This window comes from Ooceraea biroi, chromosome 10 (assembly GCF_003672135.1).
Source record: "Ooceraea biroi isolate clonal line C1 chromosome 10, Obir_v5.4, whole genome shotgun sequence".
NCBI classification, from domain to species: Eukaryota; Metazoa; Arthropoda; class Insecta; order Hymenoptera; family Formicidae; genus Ooceraea; species Ooceraea biroi.
Genome location: NC_039515.1, coordinates 7,972,887 through 7,998,170, shown reverse-complemented (window position 1 = coordinate 7,998,170; position 25,284 = coordinate 7,972,887). Strand labels below are relative to the sequence as shown.

The 25,284-nt window shown below is 41.4% G+C and overlaps 2 protein-coding genes across 21 annotated transcripts in view; both read left to right on the top strand.

Annotated features, from left to right (window-relative positions):
- Positions 1-25,284, top strand: part of LOC105283737 (myosin heavy chain, muscle) — a 42,658-nt gene that overhangs the window by 14,035 nt on the left and 3,339 nt on the right. For 4 of the 20 annotated variants that reach the window (XM_026972814.1, XM_011346741.3, XM_020033098.2 and 1 more), the window contains exons 8-22: positions 503-640; positions 850-1,119; positions 3,544-3,714; positions 8,225-8,404; positions 8,849-9,264; positions 11,444-11,561; positions 12,614-12,877; positions 15,740-15,949; positions 20,415-20,788; positions 21,019-21,247; positions 21,351-21,634; positions 22,642-22,720; positions 23,250-23,979; positions 24,389-24,750; positions 24,874-25,269. In XM_026972814.1, the coding sequence (XP_026828615.1) occupies positions 503-640; positions 850-1,119; positions 3,544-3,714; positions 8,225-8,404; positions 8,849-9,264; positions 11,444-11,561; positions 12,614-12,877; positions 15,740-15,949; positions 20,415-20,788; positions 21,019-21,247; positions 21,351-21,634; positions 22,642-22,720; positions 23,250-23,979; positions 24,389-24,750; positions 24,874-25,269 (4,221 nt within the window). Of the gene's footprint in view, positions 1-502; positions 641-849; positions 1,120-3,543; positions 3,715-4,584; positions 4,756-6,160; positions 6,332-8,224; positions 8,405-8,848; positions 9,265-10,584; positions 10,703-11,443; positions 11,562-12,613; positions 12,878-15,739; positions 15,950-20,414; positions 20,789-21,018; positions 21,248-21,350; positions 21,635-22,641; positions 22,721-23,249; positions 23,980-24,388; positions 24,751-24,873; positions 25,270-25,284 lie in introns of all 20 variants that reach the window. The other 16 variants (XM_011346755.3, XM_011346734.3, XM_011346735.3 and 13 more) reach the window with 5 other exon arrangements.
- Positions 6,338-7,638, top strand: LOC113562692 (myosin-7-like). Its single transcript, XM_026972816.1, has one exon. It carries the CDS (start codon positions 7,013-7,015, stop codon positions 7,271-7,273), a length of 261 nt encoding a protein of 86 aa, XP_026828617.1. The 5' UTR covers positions 6,338-7,012; the 3' UTR covers positions 7,274-7,638.

The window sequence follows — 25,284 nt, the reverse complement described above, 5'->3', positions numbered from 1 at the left end:
CTCTGTCTCTTGCTTTCTCTCTGCCTTTGTCTTTGTCTCTTTGTCTTACAGCTTACGAAGTGCGAGGCTATAACGATTCGCAATCTAATAGATTGCACTGATCGTTCGTCGCACATCGCAAACGTAACGCTATTTGTGACGTCCTCGTGTGCTTCCATTAACTGCCGCTCGTTCATGTCCAATTTGTATAAAAAAAATACTGATAATTAAAAGATCGCGTCAGAGGAATCCAAGGAGTCGTTTTTTTTTCTTAATAATCTTTTCTCTAGATTCGATTTGCACTGGACAACCAAATCATTCCGTTCAAAATTTTTGCATTCTTTATTAATTCTTCTAAATACTTATAAAAATTTCTAAAAGGATTCTAAAAGAAATCAACATATTTCAAAAGAAATTGGTAATACATATATTTTGCGAATCGAGTTCTCGTAATACGGAACTAGACCTCTGATGCGAAAAGATCGACGGGATGAAGATTTAACGTTGTGTCTTCTGATAACAGCAAGCTTTCGATGTGCTGGGCTTCACCCAGGAGGAGAAGGATGACATCTATAAAATCACCGCGGCTGTCATGCACATGGGTGGTATGAAGTTCAAGCAGAGGGGTCGTGAGGAACAGGCTGAGGCCGATGGCACTGAGGTACGAGCTTCAAATAATTTTTATACAAGGCTAAAACTGTTGTACAGAAAACGAGAGGTTTTCATTTTATTAGCTTCTTTTATTTTATATGCACTTTTCACAGTAGAGGAGAAAATGTGTGATAAGAAAAAATAATGTTGCAAGGAATAATTGATTATGAAACAACAAATAATCGCTCATAATCATAATGAGAACGCTTCGTATTTCAGGAGGGTGATCGCGTGGCCAAGCTGCTTGGCTGCGACTGTGCCGATCTTTACAAGAACTTGCTGAAACCAAGGATCAAGGTCGGTAACGAGTTCGTCACCCAGGGTCGTAACAAGGACCAGGTAGCCTACTCCGTGGGCGCCATGTCGAAGGCGATGTTCGACAGGCTGTTCAAGTGGCTGGTGAAGAAGTGTAACGAGACCCTGGACACCAAGCAGAAGAGGCAGCACTTCATCGGTGTGCTGGATATTGCCGGTTTCGAGATCTTCGACGTAAGTTTCCCTCGAGCCGCCTTCCACGCACATATAGACACATATATTTGCACACCAGCTTGATCGTCGACGATTTTCTCCGGAATCTTTTGCAACAGTATTCGCAAAATATTGCAAAGGTATTTTAAATAGTTCTGTTTTTTATTGTCAATGGACTCTTAATGCATGAAGATGTCACAAACAATTTTATTTTTATTCAGTAATTGTTAAGTTTTATTCAATTTAATTAAGGTTTATTCAGTAATCGTTATATACAAGGCGCTCCGAAAAACTTGTAAAATGATAATGTTTTCTACCAACTTTTTTTAAAAAGTATTTCGCATAGCTTCCTCCGATAAATTTTTCAATAAAATCGTCGACGTGATCGCGAAAATCAATGACTCGAAAGAAGAAAAGAAACACGAAGATGCAAGCAAGCGTTTCGCACCTTCAATCTACACGAACTTCACCATTTCCTCACGATGAAAGAAAGTACGAAAGGAAAGCAGACTCGAAATCGCACGCAAGAAGCGAATCGGGGTTCCCAGGGCGTTTCGTATCTCTGTCAAGGTAGTCGTCGAAGAATCCCCATTTATCCATATATTTATATTTCGATTATCCTCGGTGATCTCGCAGTACAATGGCTTCGAGCAGCTCTGCATCAACTTCACCAACGAGAAGTTGCAGCAATTTTTCAATCATCACATGTTCGTGCTCGAGCAAGAGGAATACAAGAAGGAGGGCATCGTCTGGCAGTTCATTGACTTCGGCATGGACTTGCTAGCTTGTATCGAGCTGATCGAGAAGGTGAACGATCCCCCTTGATCTCTCTAGGAGATCTCCCGTGGGTTCCCTTGCCTTTGTCGCAAGGGATCTCCATAAGTTCCCCTGCTCGTTGGTCTTCTCGTTAGTCGTTAATCCCTCCAAGAGAAAAAGAATTTAGATTCTCGTAGACTTTAGATGTCGCCCTTTAGATGTCATCGTTCCCTTCGGACTGCCTTCGGGAGCCCTTCCGTGAATCGAGAGATGTCTCGTTAAATCCTCCAGGATATTATGTTATATTGCCTTCTATTGCCCTGAATGAATTCAAAAATATTTAGAAAACTTTGTAACTGAAAGAACAGTTTTACCGAGACGTCCTTCCTTGCAGAATGCTGTTAACACCAACGTAAACTTAGTTATTCAACTCCCCTGCCCCGAATAGTTTTGTGAATTTATATTAGATATGATTTCCTTACTTTTATTTTTTAATATTCTGTCAGTTCTAGAATTGAGTTAGTGTTAGTCGATTAGAAATGATGATTACTTTGTGCGACCGTTTGCTGTTATTAGGATCAGTCTTCGTAGATTATTTATTCTCCCGGTGAGAAACGCATGATGTCGGAACTCCTGCCTTGTTACCTCGAAGTTTTCTTGGAATAGCCGTCCACATAGAAGTAGCGGAATTTCTCTAGAATTATAAATCCCAAGAATTAAAACCCCAAAATATTTTATCAAAAAGGCATGATCTGATAGATAGAGATAAATGATAGAGATCTTTTGTCGAGAAGCATGCTCTTAGATTCTGACGAACGCTCACTCGCTCAATCCGGATCGAAGAGAGACAGCATCAGGTAACGGATTAGTTCTGATTCAACAATCGAAGGGATTGTTCCCCATTGTCGTAATCGAAACAGTGGACCTCACGTAAAGTAGATATGATGTACAAATGATTAACTATTCCCCCTTTGAACCAAGTCACGTATGTTTAACTGTCCATTAGCAAAAGGGGCGGTCAGGATCGAACAGGAACCCTCTTATGGTGGTTTCCCCGTTGTAATGTAATTGACACAGTTGATAATAGTAGTAGTAGTTAAACAGTTGACTAATATTGGACCCCACATGTATATTTGACATTCTCAAACAACATTCTTCGATACAAGTTTGAACCCGAAACCCGAATGAACAATCTCGCGATGAGGTTGATATGATTCTGTCCTATAAACGGTGCGCTACACCACCGATTCGTGTTACGAGGACATATTGTAGATAAAATCCCATGGATTCTCTTAAGAACTTGATCAGCCCGAGGTTCGATGACGATAATAATAAAACATGAATCTCATGAATCTGTTTTCTTATCCCGAAGAGATCAATAAATTTAGTATAGAAAAAATGGAAAATATTAAAAATTAAAAATTTGGCGATAGAAAATGCATTTTCATTATTTAAATATTTCATTTGAAAATATAGATTAAAAATATTTTTGCATATGCATTGATCTTTTCGTAACGAAACTTCGGGCAGTTTTACAATGTATGGTAGATGTGTGTATAAAATCCTTCGAAAGAAACAGGACAAGAGTATTCTCGAAAGCACCATGAAGGCGCAAAGTTAAGGTGCGAAGGAAAAAGCGGAAAATGAAAGAATATGACATACGCATGCCTGTTTCTTGCTCTCGAACAGTTCAACAGCTTCGAGCAGCTCTGCATCAACTTCACCAACGAGAAGCTGCAGCAGTTCTTCAACCACCACATGTTCGTCCTCGAACAAGAGGAGTACACGAAGGAGGGCATTGAGTGGGCCTTCATAGATTTTGGCATGGACCTGCTCGCATGTATCGATCTGATCGAGAAGGTACAATAAGACGACGGATCGATCGATCCTGGCCAGCAAAGATCCGATTGACGGATCCCGGCCGGGAGAAAAAGAAATTGAGAGAAAAGATCAGCGCAAAGCTGAGTAACGAACGAATAACATGCAACACGAGAATTTTTCAGACAGTTGCTAGCACGCGGAAATCCCTGACGATTTATCACGGATCAGAGGAGACCGCCACACTAACGCTTATTTAAGTACATATAAGTGATCGTCCACTGTTTTCTTGTATATTCGTCAGTCACTTCTGTTCACCTTGATCTCCCTCTTAATCACCTCCTCTCTCATTTTCGTTCTCATTCTCGTTTTGTCCATTTCAAGCAAGCATTCATTTCGCATTTGAGTCAATTCTAGTTCCCTGTGAAGTGCGTCAGAGACATAATTAACCAGAAATCTTAATACAGACACAATCTACACTCAGTACTTTTGTCAACAAAAGATTAACAGAAAAGATTGTAAAAATTAGTTAAATAAGACTTTTTTGTTTTTTTTATCTGAGAAATGTGTGAAATACAATTTACTTTCCATGATACACACACTTGTAAAAAGCACAGAAATCAATTAGAAAATTTCACTCACCTAACAATTTTTCTTCGAACAGTTTTACATCTCTCGCAATTAAGTTCAGACAGAGATGTTAGATTCAACACACAACACATAAGGCACAGACATTCTTTATTGTAAATATTTTATAACAGATACTGCAATTTTCTCGAAGCACTTGTCTCATTGATAAATGATTTTTGTCTCTCCTTTGTCTCCTCTTCCTACCCTGTTTCTTTCTGTCTTTCGTCTGTCCGCCGCCTCCTGTCGCCTACGCACGCACGCACATGTCGTAAAAAACGACAGTTCAACGGCTTCGAGCAGCTCTGCATCAACTTCACCAACGAGAAGTTGCAGCAGTTCTTCAACCACCACATGTTCGTGCTCGAACAAGAGGAGTACAAGACGGAGGGCATCGATTGGGTGTTCATTGACTTCGGCATGGACTTGCTAGCTTGTATCGAGCTGATCGAGAAGGTATTGTTATAAATCAAGGCCAAGGTGTCGAGGTTTACTCATCGGCTCCACGGAAGACGAGCGAGCGAACGAGCCGATTTCTGGGACTTCGCGAGGACCAGGACCTGAATAGCGAATCGTTGCTGTTGCTTGCGGATTGTCACATTACGCTTACGTGCTCATCATAGTCGGATTTTCGACCATGATGGAGACGCCGATCGACTTCCGAAGGTACTTAATACGAGTACCTGAAATGTCCCTTCCACTACGTGCCCCTTATGTCACACCCCTGTTAACGACAAACTGATGTCGTGCTTACGATGAATGTACCTCCCTGCAAAATCGTTCAATGGTTTGAACGACACTATGAACCACACATTGTGTCCTCTTCGAAGATTCGAAGAGCACTGGGTCCGGTTCGCAATCCTGAAAGGATGAAGGAACGAACCGAAAGAAAAAAAAAGAAAATCGAGATTCGATGAAAAATTGGAAATTTGCCTTGAAATTTTGCGTATATTGTTTCCAATTAATCGTAATCGGCAGATAGGAAGGTATCAGACAAAAATTCTCACAATGAATGTATCATTTTAATATCATGACGATCGATGTCTTAATAGAAACTTGAAAGATCGATGATTAAGAAATACAGCGCTGAACGTAGCATTAATCAGTGAATTTTAAAATAGAAAGAGAAATTATTGCAAGATTAAAGTAATTGAAAAATTAGTAATTAATGATAATTAGTCAGCTAAGCGACAGATAATTAGTGGTAATTAGTGCTAATGACCCAAGAATTACACTTCCAAACTCTACAAACACATAGAGTGTCAATCCTAAAACTTATCGCCCTGTGGAAGTTTATCCAATTAATAAATCCGATTAATAGAGTAAACTTATCTAACACAACGAATGTACTGTCAGTGTTTGTCACGATACCACACAAATCCACTGTGTAACGGCACAAATGAGTGTCTCCCCATCGATTCGTGTGACAGACTTGAAAAAGTTTGTTTCCTATGATTTTTATTTGAAGAATATTAAGTATTTAATTCGGTATTTAATTTAACTAATTAACTTCATTAATTGAATGATCAATTGGTCAAATGATTCGAATTCCCAAAACTTTTTAATCTTGTCGCACTTTCGAAAATAATTCCGCACAGGGGCACATGAATGCACCCCATCAACGCCCCCTTGATCCCGGCATCGATAAGTCTTTGTCTCCCCTTTGGCCCCCTGCCCCGGAAGTCAAATCGAACGATGAAAATTACGACGTCATCGGTCGAGCGTTTCTTATTCCTCGCCATTATCAGACAGCACTAATGACGGCTGTTCCTGCCTTTTGTTCTCTTTTCTCTGTTCTTCGCTTAAACTCCCCGTTCGCATGGGCCCCGTCCGTCTCCATCTACGCATCTCGGTCGAGCAGTTCAACAGCTTCGAGCAGCTGTGCATCAACTTCACCAACGAGAAGTTGCAGCAGTTCTTCAACCACCACATGTTCATCCTCGAGCAAGAGGAATACAAGCGCGAAGGCATTGAGTGGACGTTCATTGACTTCGGCATGGATCTCCAGCAGACTATCGATCTGATCGAGAAGGTACCACCCGGCCAGGACGGGGTCGACAGATCGTGGGCCTGAGAGGAGGCTCCAAGATTTCTCCAGATTGCATACGCGCTCAAGACATTTCAGCTGAATGTGCTCCTGTCTTGTTTCTCTGTCTGCTCGATCGACTACTACTAACTCTCTATTTCTCACCGTTGCACTTTACGCACTCTTTGAGCACTACTCGTCGCCTCTCGTCGCGTCAGTTGAAAGGTGGAGCGATTTGTCAACGCGAGGATTGCAATGAATGATCATTAAATATACGTAAGATCAAAATTACAAATTACATTTTACATTGTATCTTTGCCATAATATTTTTTTCTAAGATATTCCTCATTTTTACATTATAATTTACTTTTAGCTGTTTCAAATCGCATAAAGTTAAAATCGAGAGACAAGTTTCCATCTTCTCCGATTAATCGATACTCAAAACTTGAAGAGCTCAACTGTGATCTCTCTCTTCGCGCTACCCTCAACTGTGTCGCGAGAGGTTCCAGGACCAGCAGAAGGATCAGCCAACTCGGACATGGGGCGTCTTGAAATTGCTCATCTCTCTCTTGATCTCTTTCTTTCTCCCGCACATACCTGTCCTATTTCTTTTGTCTGTTTCTTCTCTTTCTATTTTTTCTCTTTCTCTCGCTATCTATCTCTGTGTGCCTGTGTGCGCCGTGGTGCATGAACCGAACCGCAATGCAGTTCAACAGCTTCGAGCAGCTCTGCATCAACTTCACCAACGAGAAGCTGCAACAGTACTTCAACCATCACATGTTCGTGCTCGAGCAGGAAGAGTACGAGCGCGAGGGTATCACGTGGGTCTTCATAGATTTTGGCATGGACTTGGAGCCGACGATCAATCTGATCGAGAAGGTAAAGCGATCGGGTCTGCGCGGGACACGGGCCCGATCTGGATCGTCCGGCTGCGATCCAGTAACCTAAAGCTCTCGCTTGAATCCAGCTTGCCTGCGAGTTGCTGCACCGTTGCTGTTTTACGCTCATCTACGTTGTTCACCTGTGTGTGTATGTATTCGATCACGTGTGTGGGTATAGATCTCCCTTGTATCGGATGTCGCAGATCTGACGCGCAAAATTTCGACTGTAGATCCTTAAAGGATTGGTAATTAAAGCCTTGATGGATAAGAATGAGTTGATTTATACAGTATGATTAATAGAACGTATTTTGGATTTTTCAATAATTGAAAATTTGCGCGAATGGATCCGTAACGTTGCTTCAGCATTGAATGAATGGGAGGATCGATGTATCGGGAATGAGATCATTGCGCTCCGACGATATAATAAATGCCTGAATAAAAATGAAATATTAATAAAAATATTCATGAAGTGCGACCCCGACGCATCGCTCCAATAAATCTACACTGTAGAGTTACAAATAATGCAGTACTAAGAGTAGCGTTGAATTTTCCTTGTACGTCCCATAGTCAGCCGGATTAATTCTTAATCGGCAATTAATTCGTATATAAATCTAGCCTCACACTCGGGAGCAATTGACTTTACAATTGATTTAACAGAAGAAGAATATATTAATGACGCAGAGAGAGTATCAATCTTAACGGCAAGTTAACGAGTAAGTAGACATAACGAAGCGTATCAGCAAAGTACTTGGTATCTGTTTTCAGTAAAAGTTGGGACACTAACGAAGTTTGCGCTGCGCGAAATATCTTGCAAATAGTATCGACCATATTTTCTTCTCATTATCGAAACACTGTTGCTGATCTGTCGTAGTTTAACAAGCGAACGTTCATTCATAATTAACTCGGCAAGAAAGATGTATACGTTATCTGCATAACGCTACTCTTGGCAAATGCGAAACATCTCGAGATACAGCGGATTTCTGACGCATCTCGTTTCGTTTCACTTCCCGCGGCGCAGCCTATGGGTATCCTGTCCATCCTTGAGGAAGAGTCTATGTTCCCGAAGGCCACTGACAAGACCTTCGAGGAGAAGTTGAACAACAACCATCTCGGCAAGAGTCCCAACTTCCTGAAGCCCAAGCCACCCAAGCCGGGTCAGCAAGCGGCTCACTTCGCCATCGGCCATTATGCCGGCAATGTATGTGATTTCTTTATCTTATAATCGTATTATTTTATTATCTTATAATCTTTCTTCTCTAGCTTCATCTTATCCCACATTTTTAACGCGCGATTATTGATTATTATTAATTAGTTTAATGCTAATTATATAAAAATATTTTATTTTTTTAAATAAGAGATTACTCTTGTTTATCGAAAAGAGGAGTTTATTACTTGACTGTTGCAGAAAAAAAGTCTTCAACATTATTCTTTATAAAAATTTAGTTTAATCTTCCGAAAAAATATTATTGAGTTGTAACATATATTCGTCTCGTTTTTCTAATGTTTTTAATAATATAGACTGTAACATATATTCGTTATTAAAACCACTAAACAAACGAGACGAATATATGTTACAACTCAAAAGATTTCATGTCGATTTTGAAGGATTCCTTGAAACTGAAACTACTTCTTTGGATCGCAGGTGCCGTACAACATCACCGGCTGGCTGGAGAAGAACAAAGACCCGCTGAACGACACTGTGGTCGACCAGTACAAGAAATCTGCTAACAAGTTGCTGGTGGAAATCTTCGCCGATCATCCCGGCCAGTCTGGTGACGCCGGTGGCGGCGGTGGCAAGGGAGGACGTGGTAAGAAGGGTGGTGGCTTCTCCACCGTGTCGTCCTCCTACAAGGAACAACTGAACAACCTGATGACTACTCTGCGCGCCACTCAACCTCACTTCGTCCGTTGCATCATCCCGAACGAGTTGAAGCAACCGGGCGTGATCGACTCTCACCTGGTGATGCATCAGCTCACCTGTAACGGTGTACTTGAAGGCATCCGTATCTGTCGTAAAGGTTTCCCCAACAGGATGGTCTATCCTGATTTCAAGCTACGGTGAGGATCCCCGTCTTATTTAGATCGGTTTGCTTTCGCAGAGGATCGACAACTCGAATGATATCGAGATGATCCAGTCCGTAAAAATCTGCTGTCCTTTCTTGGTTTCTTTATCTGTTATATTTAGATTCAAATTGTTGGATTATTGTTCTTTGTTACATTAGATTTATTGTTATATCTTCTAAATATGCAAGACGCAGCAGATTTTTTCCAACTGCTAGGAGATAATTTTATTAGCGATTTTTATGTAGGCTTAATGCGCACATTAGGTCCCTCATTTATCTATTAATAATTAGTAGGTAAAAGTGATTTCTTTTCAGACTGCGAAATTGATGAAAGGAAATATCTGAAAATATTCAGAAAGTAACTTTTTTATGTTTACTGTATAATTTTTTAAAATTATCTGCTAAATAATTTTGTAACCATTTTTTAATTGGTAATTTTATTCGTAATTTTTTCTGTCAATTCTCAATATTTTGCGCGGATGGGTTTTAACGAATAACAATCGGATTATGCACATCTTGAACGTAGTAACCGTATTTTTGTGTATACCGTATAGTTACATGATCCTAGCGCCGGCCGCGATGGCGGCCGAGAAGGATCCCAAGTCTTCCGCAGCTAAGTGTTTCGAAGAGATCGGTCTTGATCCGGACAGCTACAGGATCGGTCACACTAAGGCTAGTTGATGTGCATTTCTGTTAGGAACAAATTTCAATCTCCATTATTTTTAGACAATTGGAGTCACTTTTTGCACTTCGACGAATGAAACATAGACTTTTATACGCGTGGATGGTCCTCGCTCTAGGTTCTTCGCAAAGTTGTACATGCATTCGTCTCATAATATTAACATCAGAATTTGATGTTGTTGATTTTGAGATAGGCACTTCGCCAATAGAAACACAAAAACCAAGCAATTTTTTATTAATTTAATATTAATTTAATTATAAAATCTTTTTTGAATTGGTGAGACCTGACTTGAGGATCATCTTACGCTGTATCTCGCCCCGTGAACTTAGCACGTCGCCCCTCCCCCTTTATCATTGAATGCAATATCACACATGTGTGATAATCGAATGCCATCCGATTGATTGCTCAGTTTTGCCCCGTGAACCGTCTCGTGAACGAAATCCAGAATTAGGAATTTCTGTATCGTACCCCATATTTAGAAAATCGTGATTTAATGAACTCGAGACAAGCCGGAGCGAAATCCGACCGGAACGACGAAAAGCAGCGCAAATCTATGGATACTTCATGTATAGATCCCCTGTATTAATTACTTCGCACGTTTGCCCCACCCCGTGTACCCCGTTATCCCCCTAGGTACAAGATCCTAGCACCTGCTGCGGTCGACAAGGCGAAGGAGCCCAAGGATGCGGCCGCGGCGGTCCTGGAGTCCACCGGTCTCGATGCTGATATGTACCGTCTTGGACACACCAAGGCACGTTCCCCTCCCTGCCCCCTGGCCCACGACGTTGGGATCTGGCCAACGACGATCTTAAAAACGCAATCGACGATGATCATTGATTGAGTCTGGTCATTTAGTTCGGATTATTTCAAAGTGATCATTGCTCTTCTCGCGTGGACAATCTCAATCGCGTGAACATCGTCGATTGTAAATAATTGTCCGTCCATTGTCGTTGATGTATTTAATCCTTGACAATGCCCGCAGCGACTGGGTGATGGAGACACAAAAACGATGGATTAAAGCGCGAGTCATTCGAAAGAGAATCAGAAATGAATTTAGTCTTTTACTCCAAGAGCCTTTCTTTGATCTTAGTAAAAAGAGAGATGATATGAGAAAATATCTTTACAAAATTATTTTACGTCCTCTTTATTCGTAGATTCCTATTTATCTCAGAATTTCTTAGTAGCTTAGTGGCTCTTTGAAAAACTCTCGCTTTAATTCACATCCTGACTCGTCCGAGATCGACACCAAGAGGATCTCCCTAATTAAAGTATCTTTGAAGGATACTCACACACCCGTTACGCACCCTTTGACCCTGCCCCTCAATTTTCCCATTGTATTCTCGATTCTACAGCAACGAGAACCGTAATGTTACAAGCCTCTAACCTGGCGTGATGATTTTTCTTTGTTTTGTGAACACACACATACACGTTATGTACCACCAAACCCACTGAACCGCAAAACACTTGACGACGCGGTCGGCCACGAACGCAGATACAAAATTCTGTGCGCCAATGCCGTCCAAGAGCCTTGCGAGGCACAAAAGGCCACCCAGATCATCCTGGAGACGATCAATCTGGAGAGTGATCAGTACCGCATGGGTCACACCAAGGTATCCGACACCTGTTGTGGTCCACGTCGTGGCGAGCAGCATCACGACGCACGAACACTGATAACAAGTTGCAGCAACGCGAGAGACGTTGCGGAGATGCCTACGGAACGCATCGGAGATTCTCCAATCCGTTCTTCGGATCCGTTCTCCAGTCCGGACTCTCGTGTTGTCTGCTCCTTGCCTCGACGACGATTTATTCGCCAACATCAAGACGTACGCGCGCTAGGAATTAAATATATTCTTCAATTTTTAGAACCGTGAAATTACATTTTTTAAATTAAATTAAAATTTTTCAAATTGAGATTTAAATTCTTAAAATTTGACTCTTTTGTATTAGAAGCGCCTGGATTGTAATAGCACAAACTCCACAGATTGACTGGAAGTTGCGAAGAATTTTAGATCATTGAGACGATTGAATGTTGAAAACTTGAAATTGTGTTTAGATTTGATTTTAAGAATTTCGAAATTTTGATGTTTTATACATTGGTATATTTTAAGCAATTGTACGGATGTTGGCCATTAAATGTCGCCGAAGAGTGTCACTTTAACACTGCGTGGCTTTAGCGATTAACCGTCTATAGCCTCGTTCGAGTATCGATTTAACACGACGAATTATCGTCAAGACAATTTTCAGCGTGATGTAATAATCCCTCGAGAAGCGTGAAGCAATCTCTGTCTGCCTCCTATCGTCGAATAACGATCCCCTTTCTGAGCTAAAAGTGGCATGGAAGGCCAGTCTGTGAAAAGTAATTAGTATGATGTATCGCGATTATCTTCCAGTGACAATATACAAAGCAGTTTAAAATATAATATAATTAAATATATAAATTATATAATTATACGATATTTTGAATGTATAGTCTTGGTTTGTCAAACATTTTTTGCACCAATTATTCTAAATTTCTCTGACTATTTGGAACTACGAGTTGAATTGTAAAGTATTATCGAGATTACAATCAATTTTATCGTCATGGTCGATAATCGAGGTACATTTCCGAAGACTATCACAGCGAACGGTCTTTCTCATTTCCCGTTTCTGCGAAAAAAAATAGGTATTCTTCCGAGCCGGAGTCCTGGGTCAGATGGAGGAGCTCCGCGATGAGCGTCTCAGCAAGATTGTGTCCTGGATGCAGGCTTACATCAGGGGTTACATATCTCGCAAAGATTACAAGAAACTCCAGGAACAACGCCTGGCTCTTGTGGTCGTCCAGAGGAACCTGAGGAAATACCTTCAGCTCCGCACTTGGCCATGGTGGAAGTTGTGGCAGAAGATCAAGCCGCTGCTCAACGTCACTCGCATCGAGGACGAGATGGCCGTGAGTGTCCTTCCGAGATCTCCCAAACTCTTTAAATTTTTAGCTTTAAGGGAATGAGAAGAGGTACTCGATCAGCACCGGGTCGATTATAACACCACAATAAAAAAATTCCGATATCTCTTTGTCTTAATTAAGCAGTTCAGAGGAAGATAGAAATGCTATTTCTATTTTTTTTCATTCCAATTCTTTGTCACTATCAATTTTAATTCGAATTTCAATTTGAAATATAAATTTTACTGTTTGTAAATTATCTTATTTATCTTAATTTGATTAATTCCAATTTAATTTTAACCGTTACTTTTGAAGTGTAACTCATGAGATTTATTTTAAAAACTTCACATTTCAACGAGACGTCATAAATTACGCGCTCGCTCCGAATTATGCTCTCTATTTTTACTCTGAACTTCTCGATTATTCAACCATCCTCGCGGGAGACCTTCGAGACTTGCGGAATGACGGATTGTTAACATCTACTATCGCGAGGAAACTTTGCCTCGCAAATGTTGCAAGCGTTCGAAATGTCCGTTCCGCGAAAACCGTAAGCTCGTGAAAGGCCGCAAGAACCTGGCAAAATAAAGCTTCGACTTGATGGTGATTTACGGTTGCAGCTCCGTGCCTTACGCTCGAATTTGCTCGTTGAAATTTGTTTCTCCTTTTGCCGGGCCCGTAACGGCTCCAGTTTCCAGACGCAAGCACGCGTTTATTTATCCGGCGCCTGGTCTTCTCGTTCTCGCGGCTTGTTCCCGTGCAAGTTCGCCGCAAATTCAAACCGAAATTTCTCGCACGTTGGCCTCGCAAGTTGAATTTACAACGCAAAGTTTTTTCCTTTCGTCCAAATATCTGTTCATTGAATTTAAGTTTATCAGAATATCAAGGATTTCCCTTTTTATTATATTTAATTATTGGAATCTTCAGGTACAACGGCGAAGGGTTCCTCTTCGCTCTCCTTCTTAGAGATTCTCAAAATATCCGTCGACCCTTTTGGACGTTGAAGATGCTTCTAATTTCGTCAAACATATTTCTGACTCCACAATCCCGAATTGACCAGAATTAGGGGAATCCGTGTAAGTTCCCTCTTTCTCTCTCATTCACTCTCTTTTCGGTCTCTCCGGATTCAGTTCAGTTCAGTTCACTGATACCGCTGCTATCCCAAATTAGAAGCATAATAAAGGCAGATGGTGAATCAACGTTCGATCATGTTACCGGAGCGGCTTTTTATTAATAGATTCGACTCTTCCGAAAAGGATCATGCAATTATTCGTCCTTCAGAGACACCCAGGAGACGTGGTCGCATTTTTCGAATCGCGTTCTGGTCTCTCCCGAAATGCCGTCGCTTCTAATTTCGTTTAATGCGCATCGCTATTCGCTGGATGTCCCGACAACCATATCCGAATCTCGGCGTTTCCCTCAAAATTGAATCATCTCTCTCTCGACTCGAGAGTCAATGATAAATCCAGTATTTGCTCGATAATGATTTTTATTCGGAAAATATAAATTTTGTTCGAAGATTTTTACGAAAATATTTGATCTCTGTGTTTCGAATTTAGTTCTAAAGTTTTATTGAAATACTCTACTTTGTTAATTATTCTATACTAAAACTATACTATTATTAATTAATTTAATTAATTAAGTATAATTTAATTTTACTATCCTTCAACATGATGAACTTAATCTTCAATTCTTTTTACTTTATTTTCTCCATTCTGTTTAATTGAATTTATAGATCTGCTTTTAGACTCTCAGTCCATGTATTTGCAATAACAAAACTTCCGTTAACGTTTCAAAATTATAATACATACTTTGAAAACTTCTTTTTCTGGAAACGTATTTGTGTCTACCTCACAACATGATCAGCGTAAAACAGCATCTATAATTCCGTGGTGAAAAAAGAAACGACATTTCCACCAATTGAAATACTTTGTCGCAAATGCAATATAATTTTCGAGTTGATATCCAACTGCTCTTAATCCGCTCTCGGTGCACTCTCAGTCCGCTCGAATACATCTTCGCTCACTTTTGGCGATCTCTTAGCGATCCACTTATCCACTTCGTAGCTTCTGGAGCTGCCTAAAAGGAGGGGTGGCCTGGAGAGAGGGCGAGGGAGGGAGAAAACGCGGCCCTTCCGGATCGCTTCTAATTCCGTCGAAGACGAGGCCCCCTCCGCGGCATAACTCGCCATATATCCCCCTTCAAGGGGGTGGCGGAGCGGTTATAAATATTTTTACGCGTTACGCGCCGCTGGAGTGGGGACGCCTACGATCAGGATCGCGTCGGGCGGCACCGCTCCTTACTGGCTGCCGGAAACGGGCACGGGCAGAGGGATCACGGGTACACGGAGGGCGGGTAGAAAAGTTGGTGTCCGATCGACATCGGGACCAGTTGGACCCGCGATCTCGCGCCGGCCCCTTCGAAACTACGCGAACCCGTCCGACGACAAAGAGGGAGAAGCCTCGCACCCGCACGTGCACATACGCACGCACACGCACGCACGCACACGAGTGTTCGAATTTTTCCGATACCTCGGGACGAAAGTAGGGGCTCGTCGTAACCGAGTCCCGAACGCTGTTTTCTTCGTACCCGAGCGGATCGTTGTCGGTTACCCTTCGCCCACCCTTCACACCCGAGGCTTCTCGCAAACGACGTACGTTCGTACGTTCGATCGACCGATCGATCCTTTCCCCCAAGGATTTTCTCGTAACTTCCCAGCGAACATCCCCCTACGTTTTCTGCGTATAAGGAAAACCGGAATCGAGTGTATATCCGCGTGTGTACCCCTCGACAATCATGGGCGACACGGTGCTGATGGAGAATCTGAATTCGCTGGTGAACGGCGGCAAGCTCGACGGTGAAATGGCTTTGCAGGCGCTGGAGGAGAAGGCCAGGAAGGCACAGGAGGCCTTCGAGAAGGAGGAGAAGCTGCGCAAGGAGCTGGAGGATATGAACACCAAGCTCCTCAGCGAGAAGACCAATCTGCTGCGCCAGCTGGAGGGTGAGAAAGGCTCGCTCTCCGAATATCAGGAGAAGTCACTGAAATTGGCCGCGCAGAAGGCCGATCTCGAGTCACAACTCCAGGTGAGAATTTTTGTTCATAAATTTGAGTTTGACTTTTTTGTTAATTATCATTAGACCGACTAACGCGAGTTAGTCCAGTTCTTTATATTTTTTTATTGCTGCTGTTATCGCGAATTCAAATTTTCACACAACAAAACTTTCCTTTATTCAAAATTTCTGAAACAAAAATTTCCTTTATTAAAATTTTTCAGAAATTTGATGCAAAGTATTAACTTTCGTATAAAGGAAAAATTAGAAAAATATTCTGAAGTGACTACAATAATTTTAAATGCATGGTGTTTTTTATTACAATACTATTGAGTTTTATAATTATATAATTGTCTATTCTAATTATATTCAAAGAGGATTTTATTGATATTGTATGCATAATCGTGTAACGATGCCGGTTAAAATTAGACGTGTTGATGCTGGAAGAATTTCTCGCCGAGAATAGCGGAGGTATTATAGATATCGCGATATGAAATCATTTTCGAGTGACTATCCGCGAGTGGCGCAAGACGTGATCAGTTAACTCCGAAGGGCAGAAAGTAGTATAATTAGCGGCGTAATTAGCACAGTGGCGCAAGCTGCGACCAAATGTCGAAGGGCGGGCCATATAATTAGCACCGCGCACAGAGAGAAATGAGAACTTCATTCATTATCCTCGCTTATTAATCATGTTCGATCACTGACGATCGGTTAAATAAAATTAAAATATTAAGCAACGATATTAACAATATCACAAAAATCAATCAAACCACACAAAACGGAATATTAAAAAAAAGAACGAATAATATTAAACATAAACGCCAAATTCAAAGAAATCATACTATCTAAAAAAAATTTAAAAACCTTGATAAGCATTGGAAAACTTTCCAATCTAACAAGAAATTCGCAAAGTTTAAAATTAAACTCCACCGCTGTTGAATTTACATCACGTTGAATCATTCGCCGATTTTTCTGTTCTTCTTTTTTTTCGCGGAATGTACGAGGAGAAGAATTCTCTCTTTACTTGAGAGAACGGGAGGCAGAGCTTACATCGCGGATTTATATCAGAGCGCTATTAATTGCCGGCTGGGTGGGAGGGGTGACGCTCCTCGTGATTTAAATCGGCTCGAATTACGCGGTTTCGCAAGCTCCGCGACAAAGTAGTAGAGGCGCGGAATTAGTCAGACGCGCTATTTTTCTTCGCGCGGGAGAGCGCCGACGAGAGAGCCAGTGAGAGAGAGAAAGAGAGCGCGAACGAGTCATCGCGGTTACGTGGACGACACTTATATATTCGCACATATCGCGCTGCTAAAATTACGGCATGCACCCCCCGGGTGTGTGCGAATTTATTACGTCGGTCCCCCTTGATTTAATCCGCCCACGGACGATGGCATAGCTTACCGAGAGGTTCCAGCGTTTCTTTACCCGTTCCGCTCACACTCGTTGCAGTCTCGCGGAGATTTCAACGACTCGCCCCTCGAGGAAACGTGGACGTCGATTAACATTCCCTCCAATAAAGCAACGTGGTTTATACGATAAACAATGGATCCTTCTTTCTGACAGACTCGGTGTTCTCTTAAGATCTTCTTTTAGAAGGATTAAGAGATTTAAGGAGGAACTTGTGTTCGTTATATAGCGATTCGAGTGATACCGTTTAGTAATTCGACTGATAAATCAGAAATTAATATACACGGGTTAATTTTTAATTTTTTACTTGCTTTGCAATCGCTTCAATGATACTTTAGCATTTTCTTGTCATCGTTCCAAAAACGTTCTTCAACGGCGATCTTGGAATCTCATCGCGAATTCCGCGAGATTTCTTGTTCTTACGCCGATCGCTTCACGGTTTTCTCGCGATTGTTATTGATACGCGGTTGTGGAAACTGGTAGTTACAGAAATTCTCAACGACCGCGTCAGCGTGGAAACGTGAGCGCAGTATTTTTATCCGATTGCATATACGAACACGCGCGTTAAAGAAAAAACGACGGTCATAATTTCCTGAAGGCGTTGCTCGCAGAAAATAGACGAGTCGTGATCATGACTAGAATTCCAGAATTCCACTCGTTCTCTCTCTTTCTCTCCAGCCAGATTCCAGACTGACTATTTTTAACGACGCCTTTTAAACATCCACTTAAGACCCGCAGTTAGCCGTCATCGCTTGTCATCATGACGCCCGTCATCGGCTCGTAACATTCGCCGTTTATCGTTTCCCAACGAGCAACTTGATACTTTCATGGCGGAATTAAAAAGGAATAAAGAAAAGACAACGATTGAGAGAGAGAATGAAAACAAAGCTGCGAGATAATTAAAAACAGAATAAAATAATGAATAAAAAGTATGTTGAATAAAAGTGAATTAAATAAATTAAATATAATAGCCATTTACAGATGAAGAAAGTATGTAATTAGAAGCAACAATGCAAAATATCGTAATATTTCTCAATTCTTCAAAGATTTTCAAGAAACAACTAGAAAATAATTAATAAAATAATTGATTAATAAATTATTGATTCGTTATGTTTCGTTCGACTTATATTAAATTCGGCTTTTAGCCAACTCTTCCTTTAAGTTTCGTTCCAATTATTTTCATTCTTTCGCGCTTTGCTTTTCGTTTCATGAAATAACTTAGCCTAATTACCAAATGCGGTTCTTACCACTCACTCATCGCTCGCTAATATCGCGTTCGCGAGAGGCGCCTATTAAAAGCTCGCGCATCGAGTTCATCGCGATCGAGAGATCTCGCGATTACTAGCGACCGAAAGGCCTATGACCATGCTAGCGTTGAACGTAAACGGCACCATTTACGGTTACGCGGTCCAGAAACAAGGAAGAAGAGAAGAGAACGGAGGAGAGAGTGCGTGAGAGAGGAAAAACAGAGAGTAAGGAAGATAGGGAGAGGAGAGAGGCAGCAAATTTAGCAGATCCCAGATTCCAGGTTATTAAAAGTGGGCGGTGGCGGCAGCTTTAAGCTCGCTGGAGAGGAAGCGAGAGAAAACGAAGGAGGTAACAGGTGTACGGTGTATTTATACGCCGTTACCGGCGCGTGAGTGCACGCGTGCGTCATAGTCATGCAGCCGTGTCTCCTTCGCTCGAGCGTTGCCTCTTCATCATCGTCGTCGATGATGATCACGCCTCCCCTCGCCGATTTTTCCGCCTCGTCCTCCGCTTGACTGGGACACGATCTCGATTTGCACCAGATCATGTTAAACGAGAAAGATCATTCTCTCTCTCTCGCTCTTTCTCTCTATATCTCTCTCTGTCTCTCCTGTCTTCTTTACTCTGCTTTCCTCACTATGAACCTCTTCTAGATGGATTGTTTCTAGAGTTTAATGATTCTTTTCTTCTTTTTTAAATATCCATCTGATTTTTCCTATTATAATATTGGTATATAATATATATATATATATATATCTTTACTCATACATTATATCTTGATTAATATTATATACCAATATTATAATAGGAAAAATCAGATGGATATTTAAAAAAGAAGAAAAGAATCATTAAACTCTAGAAACAATCCATCTATATATATATATATGTATATATATAGATATATGAGCAGATCTTCAGCAGATCATTGCTTTTCTCCGCGTTTCTTCCTCTCTCTTTCTCATCGCTTTCTTCCTCGCAAGGATTTTTCTGAAGAAGTTGCAAGAACTTACGAAGGAATTTTTCTCCTGACAAATATAGATCCAATCCCCGAATCCGAACGGAACGTACGATGAAGAGATAAGCGTGATGAAGTGTAAGATTGATTACGACGCGTTGGGTCGGCCGAGACGCTGTGCCAATATTCTTTGCCCCCGCATTAACTAATATTAGGCGTGCGTGCGCGAATATGGGTGTATATGTGTGTGTGGGCCGGTCCATAATTACACGTCATTGCCAATTAATCGTTGATCCGCGGAGAGCAAGGAGGAGAGCACGTTCGACATTTTCAACTTGAGAGACTTGGCGCGATTTATCAAAGGATACTCCAGCGGAATAAATCACGCTTGTAGGTCTGTCACCGACTTAAATATCTCTTTGACAAACAAGATAGTTAGGTACAAACAAAATTCCGCAGAATATAATTTCATCTTATAAACGAAGATGAAATGATATTGAATCGTGCTTTAATAAGATACTAAAAAAAATCTGCGCAATGCGACAAGAATATGAGAGAAAAAGAGATCATAAATAAATAGATTAATATATAATAAGTAAAATAGACTTCATGATAATAATTAAAAAAAATAAAAATTACATAAAATAGTAAAAACATTAAACACGAATGTTAATATTAATTAATATATTAGAATAATACATAAAAAGCAAGATAATGGCTATCATAAAATAATAGTATAATAAAAGACATAAAAACGAAATATCGCGAAAAATGAGACGTTAATAAATAAAATTAAATTGTGAACAAAATTAAGACAGATTCATATAATTTATACACTATTATTCTCAAAGCAATATATCTCGAAACTTACCTCCTTATCTCTTATAGGACCTCAGCGACAGGTTCAAGGAGGAAGAGGACGCGAGGAACAACCTCTTCCAGAACAAGAAGAAACTCGAGCAGGAAGTGTCCGGTCTCAAGAAGGACATTGAAGACCTCGAATTGAATCTGCAAAAATCCGAGCAGGACAAAGCAACGAAGGACCACCAGATCAGGAACCTGAACGACGAGATCGCTCACCAAGATGAGCTCATTAACAAGCTCAACAAGGAGAAGAAGAACCAGGGCGAGGTGAACCAGAAGACCGCCGAGGAGCTCCAGGCCGCCGAAGACAAAGTCAACCACCTGAACAAAGTCAAGCTAAAGCTCGAGCAGACTCTCGACGAGCTCGAGGACTCCCTCGAACGCGAGAAGAAATCACGGTATGCTCAAATTTAATGCATTTGATGGTGTGACTATCTAATAATCTATAGAAAATCTATATATCTATAGATCTGTAGAAAAATTTTAATCGATCTCTGTACGCCGTTCGAAATTAATTTATAATATTCAAGAAATTTCAAAATAATTTTATATAAATTAATTAATATAAAAACGAGATGAATCTTTCCATAATTTACAGAGATATTTATACGAAATATTAAATTTGCAGTGCCGACGTAGAGAAGGCGAAGAGGAAGGTGGAAGGCGACCTGAAGCTCACGCAGGAAGCCGTCGCTGATCTCGAGAGGAACAAGAAGGAACTCGAACAGACCATTCAGCGCAAGGACAAGGAGCTTTCATCCCTGACCGCCAAGCTTGAGGACGAACAATCCCTGGTCGGCAAGCTGCAGAAGCAGATCAAGGAACTGCAGGCTCGCATCGAAGAACTCGAAGAGGAGGTTCGTGATATTAATCAAGAAAAGTTTCTTTCCAAACATTTTCATCATCAGCTGTTGACGTAATTGTTGGAATAATAAAATATCATGCATTTTCCTCTTTTAGATTGAAGCGGAACGCGGTGGTCGCGCCAAGGCCGAGAAGCAACGCAGCGATCTCGCTCGCGAGCTCGAGGAACTTGGTGAACGTCTCGAGGAGGCTGGCGGTGCCACTTCTGCCCAGATTGAGCTCAACAAGAAACGAGAGGCCGAGCTCAGCAAGCTCCGCAGGGATCTCGAGGAGGCTAACATCCAGCATGAATCTTCCCTTGCCATTTTGCGCAAGAAGCACAATGACGCTGTCGCCGAGATGGGCGAGCAGATCGACACCCTCAACAAACTCAAAGCTAGGTGAGTTTGTCAAGCTGATGCTTTCGTTTTCAACAGAAAGAAATGATAAAATTCGGAAAATATACCTAAATTATTTAAAATTGATTAAGAGATAAATTATTGAATGATATCGTTTAACGTAAAAGCTCTTCAACTTTTTCACGAGCAATAACAAATTCAGGATATATTTTATTTAAAATAAGAAGCGATTTGTATTGCGTCAAAGATACGTTTGCGAAAATTGACGAGATTAGATTTGAATTCCGTCTTTTTCGATGTCAAATTTTGGATGCTCGATGATTCTCGTTGATAAGAAAATGAGGAAAATGAAGAAAGCAGCGGGATATTATAACGTGATATTTGCGATAGAGCCGAAAAGGGCCGACACGACATCCACGCCGATCTGAACAGTTCGCGTGCTCTCACGGATCAGGTTTCCCGGGAGAAGGTACTTGAGAAAGAAAACGAAGAATTATGAGAATGCTCTCCTCATGCACCTTGTTGAGTTTTCAGTTGTAGTCTCGAACTCCTTGTGCGCCGTTAATGCTCCTCAATAATTTCCTTGATTCGTAAAAAACATGTATTATGATTACCGGAATGATTACCCCGACGAGATGAATTACATTTTGAGAAATTATGTCTTGTTGCCCGAATTGTCTATATTATTTCAAGAATGCTGGATTAAATATTTATTGCTTTCCATTTATTTATAAAACAACGAGATTTATTAAACAAAAAGAAAATTTTAGTTTAATATTAAGTCAGTTTAATAGTTATTTTTAATTATCGATCTTAACGTTAAATCAAGCATTTATATTCCTTTTGATCTGTGATAACAATATCGCGATAACGCCGATTAAAGAAATCTATTATCTGTCATAAACATTTTACATTATCATTTCAAAAGCATTTATCGCAATAAGCAACTTAATTCAGCATTCTGGAAAGCAGATTTAATGGTACCGTTGTGTGAACATCATCGTAATTCATCTGTGATTCCCTTTGATTGTTTCCGTATCGATCATTAGGGTGGAGAAGGAGAAAGTGCAGTACTACAGCGAGTGCAACGACTTGCGCACATCCTGCGATCACTTGAGCAACGAGAAGGTAAGATCCCGGGTCCGATCCATGACATCCAAACTAACGCAACTAACAGCTTTCGCTAGGTGCAGAGACGCAGCGGTCTGAAATGGATCATTTATGGATCCTTCTCTTCAGGATCATTTGCAAATCATTCGTCTAACGTGTGAGTCGACGCGGTCCCCGCTTGCTCAGCATTCCTTTCCTTAAGTGTATGTGAAAACAACTTGAGCTCGTTCTTCGATCACGTCTTATTTAATTAATTTACTTAACTATTTAATATAGTTTATAGTAATTATTTAGTATTTATTTAGTTAATTGATCGCACTGTATATCCAAAATTTAAAATAAAAATTCTTGGGAATCTGTATTTCTTTATTCGGATCATTTATTACTAAAATTTTTTCTTTACTTTACTTATTTCGGTTTAATAAAAATTTTCATTTCTTAATTATTCTCTCAGTGTTTTAATTACTTTCGTGGGATCGTTCGAAGACGAGCTCAACGTGAAAATTCCGGCGATTGAATGTTCACTAAGATATTTATCTATTCGCAGGCTGCCCAAGAGAAAATCGTCAAGCAGCTGCAGCACCAGCTGAACGAGACCCAAGGTAAACTTGAGGAAGTGAACCGCACTTTGAACGACTTCGACGCTGCGAAGAAGAAGCTGTCCATCGAGAACAGCGACCTACTGCGCCAACTGGAGGAGGCCGAGTCGCAGGTCAGCCAGCTGTCCAAGATCAAGATCTCGCTCACCACGCAGTTGGAGGACACCAAGAGGCTCGCTGATGAGGAATCGCGCGAGCGCGCTACTCTGCTCGGCAAGTTCCGCAACTTGGAACACGACCTGGACAACATCCGCGAGCAAGTGGAGGAAGAAGCGGAGGGCAAGGCCGATCTTCAACGTCAACTCAGCAAGGCTAACGCTGAAGCGCAGTTGTGGCGCACCAAGTACGAGTCTGAGGGTGTTGCCCGAGCCGAAGAACTTGAGGAAGCAAAGAGAAAGCTACAGGCCAGGCTTGCCGAGGCCGAGGAGACAATCGAGTCCCTCAACCAGAAGGTCATTGCACTCGAGAAGACCAAGCAACGACTGTCCACCGAAGTGGAGGACCTACAGATCGAGGTGGATCGCGCAACTGCGATTGCCAATGCTGCCGAGAAGAAACAGAAGGCCTTCGACAAGATCATTGGAGAATGGAAGCTCAAGGTGGACGATCTCGCTGCCGAACTCGACGCAAGTCAGAAGGAGTGCCGCAACTACAGCACCGAACTGTTCAGACTCAGAGGTGAGAAAATAAGACTGACTGACTTGCAGACTTAGTTTTGGTATATTGTTTAAGATAGAAATTTATGATAACTGAAAGTTGATGAGATTCCGCGAAACGTAAATTAGAACTTTAATCTGTTAAGTTTAATATATTTATATATATATATAAACGTAATTTAATTTAATTTTTTTAGTTTAATTAATTTTAAAGCTATAATTTAAAGAGGATACTGTTTGTTATCAAAATTGAAATTTAAGAGAAAAGGAAGGAACAAATTTGAGAAAAAGATTTAAAGAGAAATTAAATTAAAACGAGATTCAAGAGAGATAAATTTATTGCTTGCAGTAAAATTCAACATCGGCGATATTTTCTAAAAATTATTACTAATTAAATCATTTAATTGATAATTACTAATGTGTTTAATCAGGTGCCTACGAGGAAGGCCAGGAACAACTGGAGGCTGTGCGTCGCGAGAACAAGAATCTCGCCGACGAGGTAAAGGACCTGCTAGACCAGATCGGCGAGGGTGGCCGCAACATTCACGAGATCGAGAAAGCCAGGAAGCGCCTGGAGGCTGAAAAGGATGAGCTCCAAGCCGCTCTGGAAGAAGCTGAAGCTGCTCTCGAGCAGGAGGAGAACAAGGTGCTGCGCAGCCAGCTCGAGCTCAGCCAGGTCAGACAGGAGATCGACCGTCGCATCCAAGAGAAGGAAGAGGAATTCGAAAACACGAGGAAGAACCACCAGCGCGCCCTCGACTCCATGCAAGCTTCCCTCGAAGCAGAAGCCAAGGTAAGTGTGTTGTTGAAGAATCGATCTCGTTATCGTTCTCGAAAACAATTTTGCAAATATCGTAAAGATTCTATAAACACTCTACGAAAGATCCACATTCAATAAGATTCTCGTGAATTTCAGGGTAAAGCTGAGGCGCTGCGCATGAAGAAGAAGCTGGAAGCGGACATCAACGAGCTGGAGATCGCGTTGGATCACGCGAACAAGGCGAACGCCGAAGCGCAGAAGAACATCAAACGATACCAGCAACAGCTCAAGGACGTGCAGACCGCGCTCGAGGAGGAACAGAGAGCTCGCGATGAGGCCCGAGAGCTCCTCGGCATCTCGGAGCGACGTGCCAACGCTCTGCAGAACGAACTCGAGGAGAGCCGCACTCTCCTGGAACAGGCGGACCGCGGTCGCCGCCAGGCCGAGCAAGAGCTTGCCGATTGCCACGAGCAGCTGAACGAGCTGAGCGCCCAGAACGCCTCCATTTCCGGCGCCAAGAGGAAACTCGAAGCCGAATTGCAGACTCTGCACGTGAGTATTGATTGG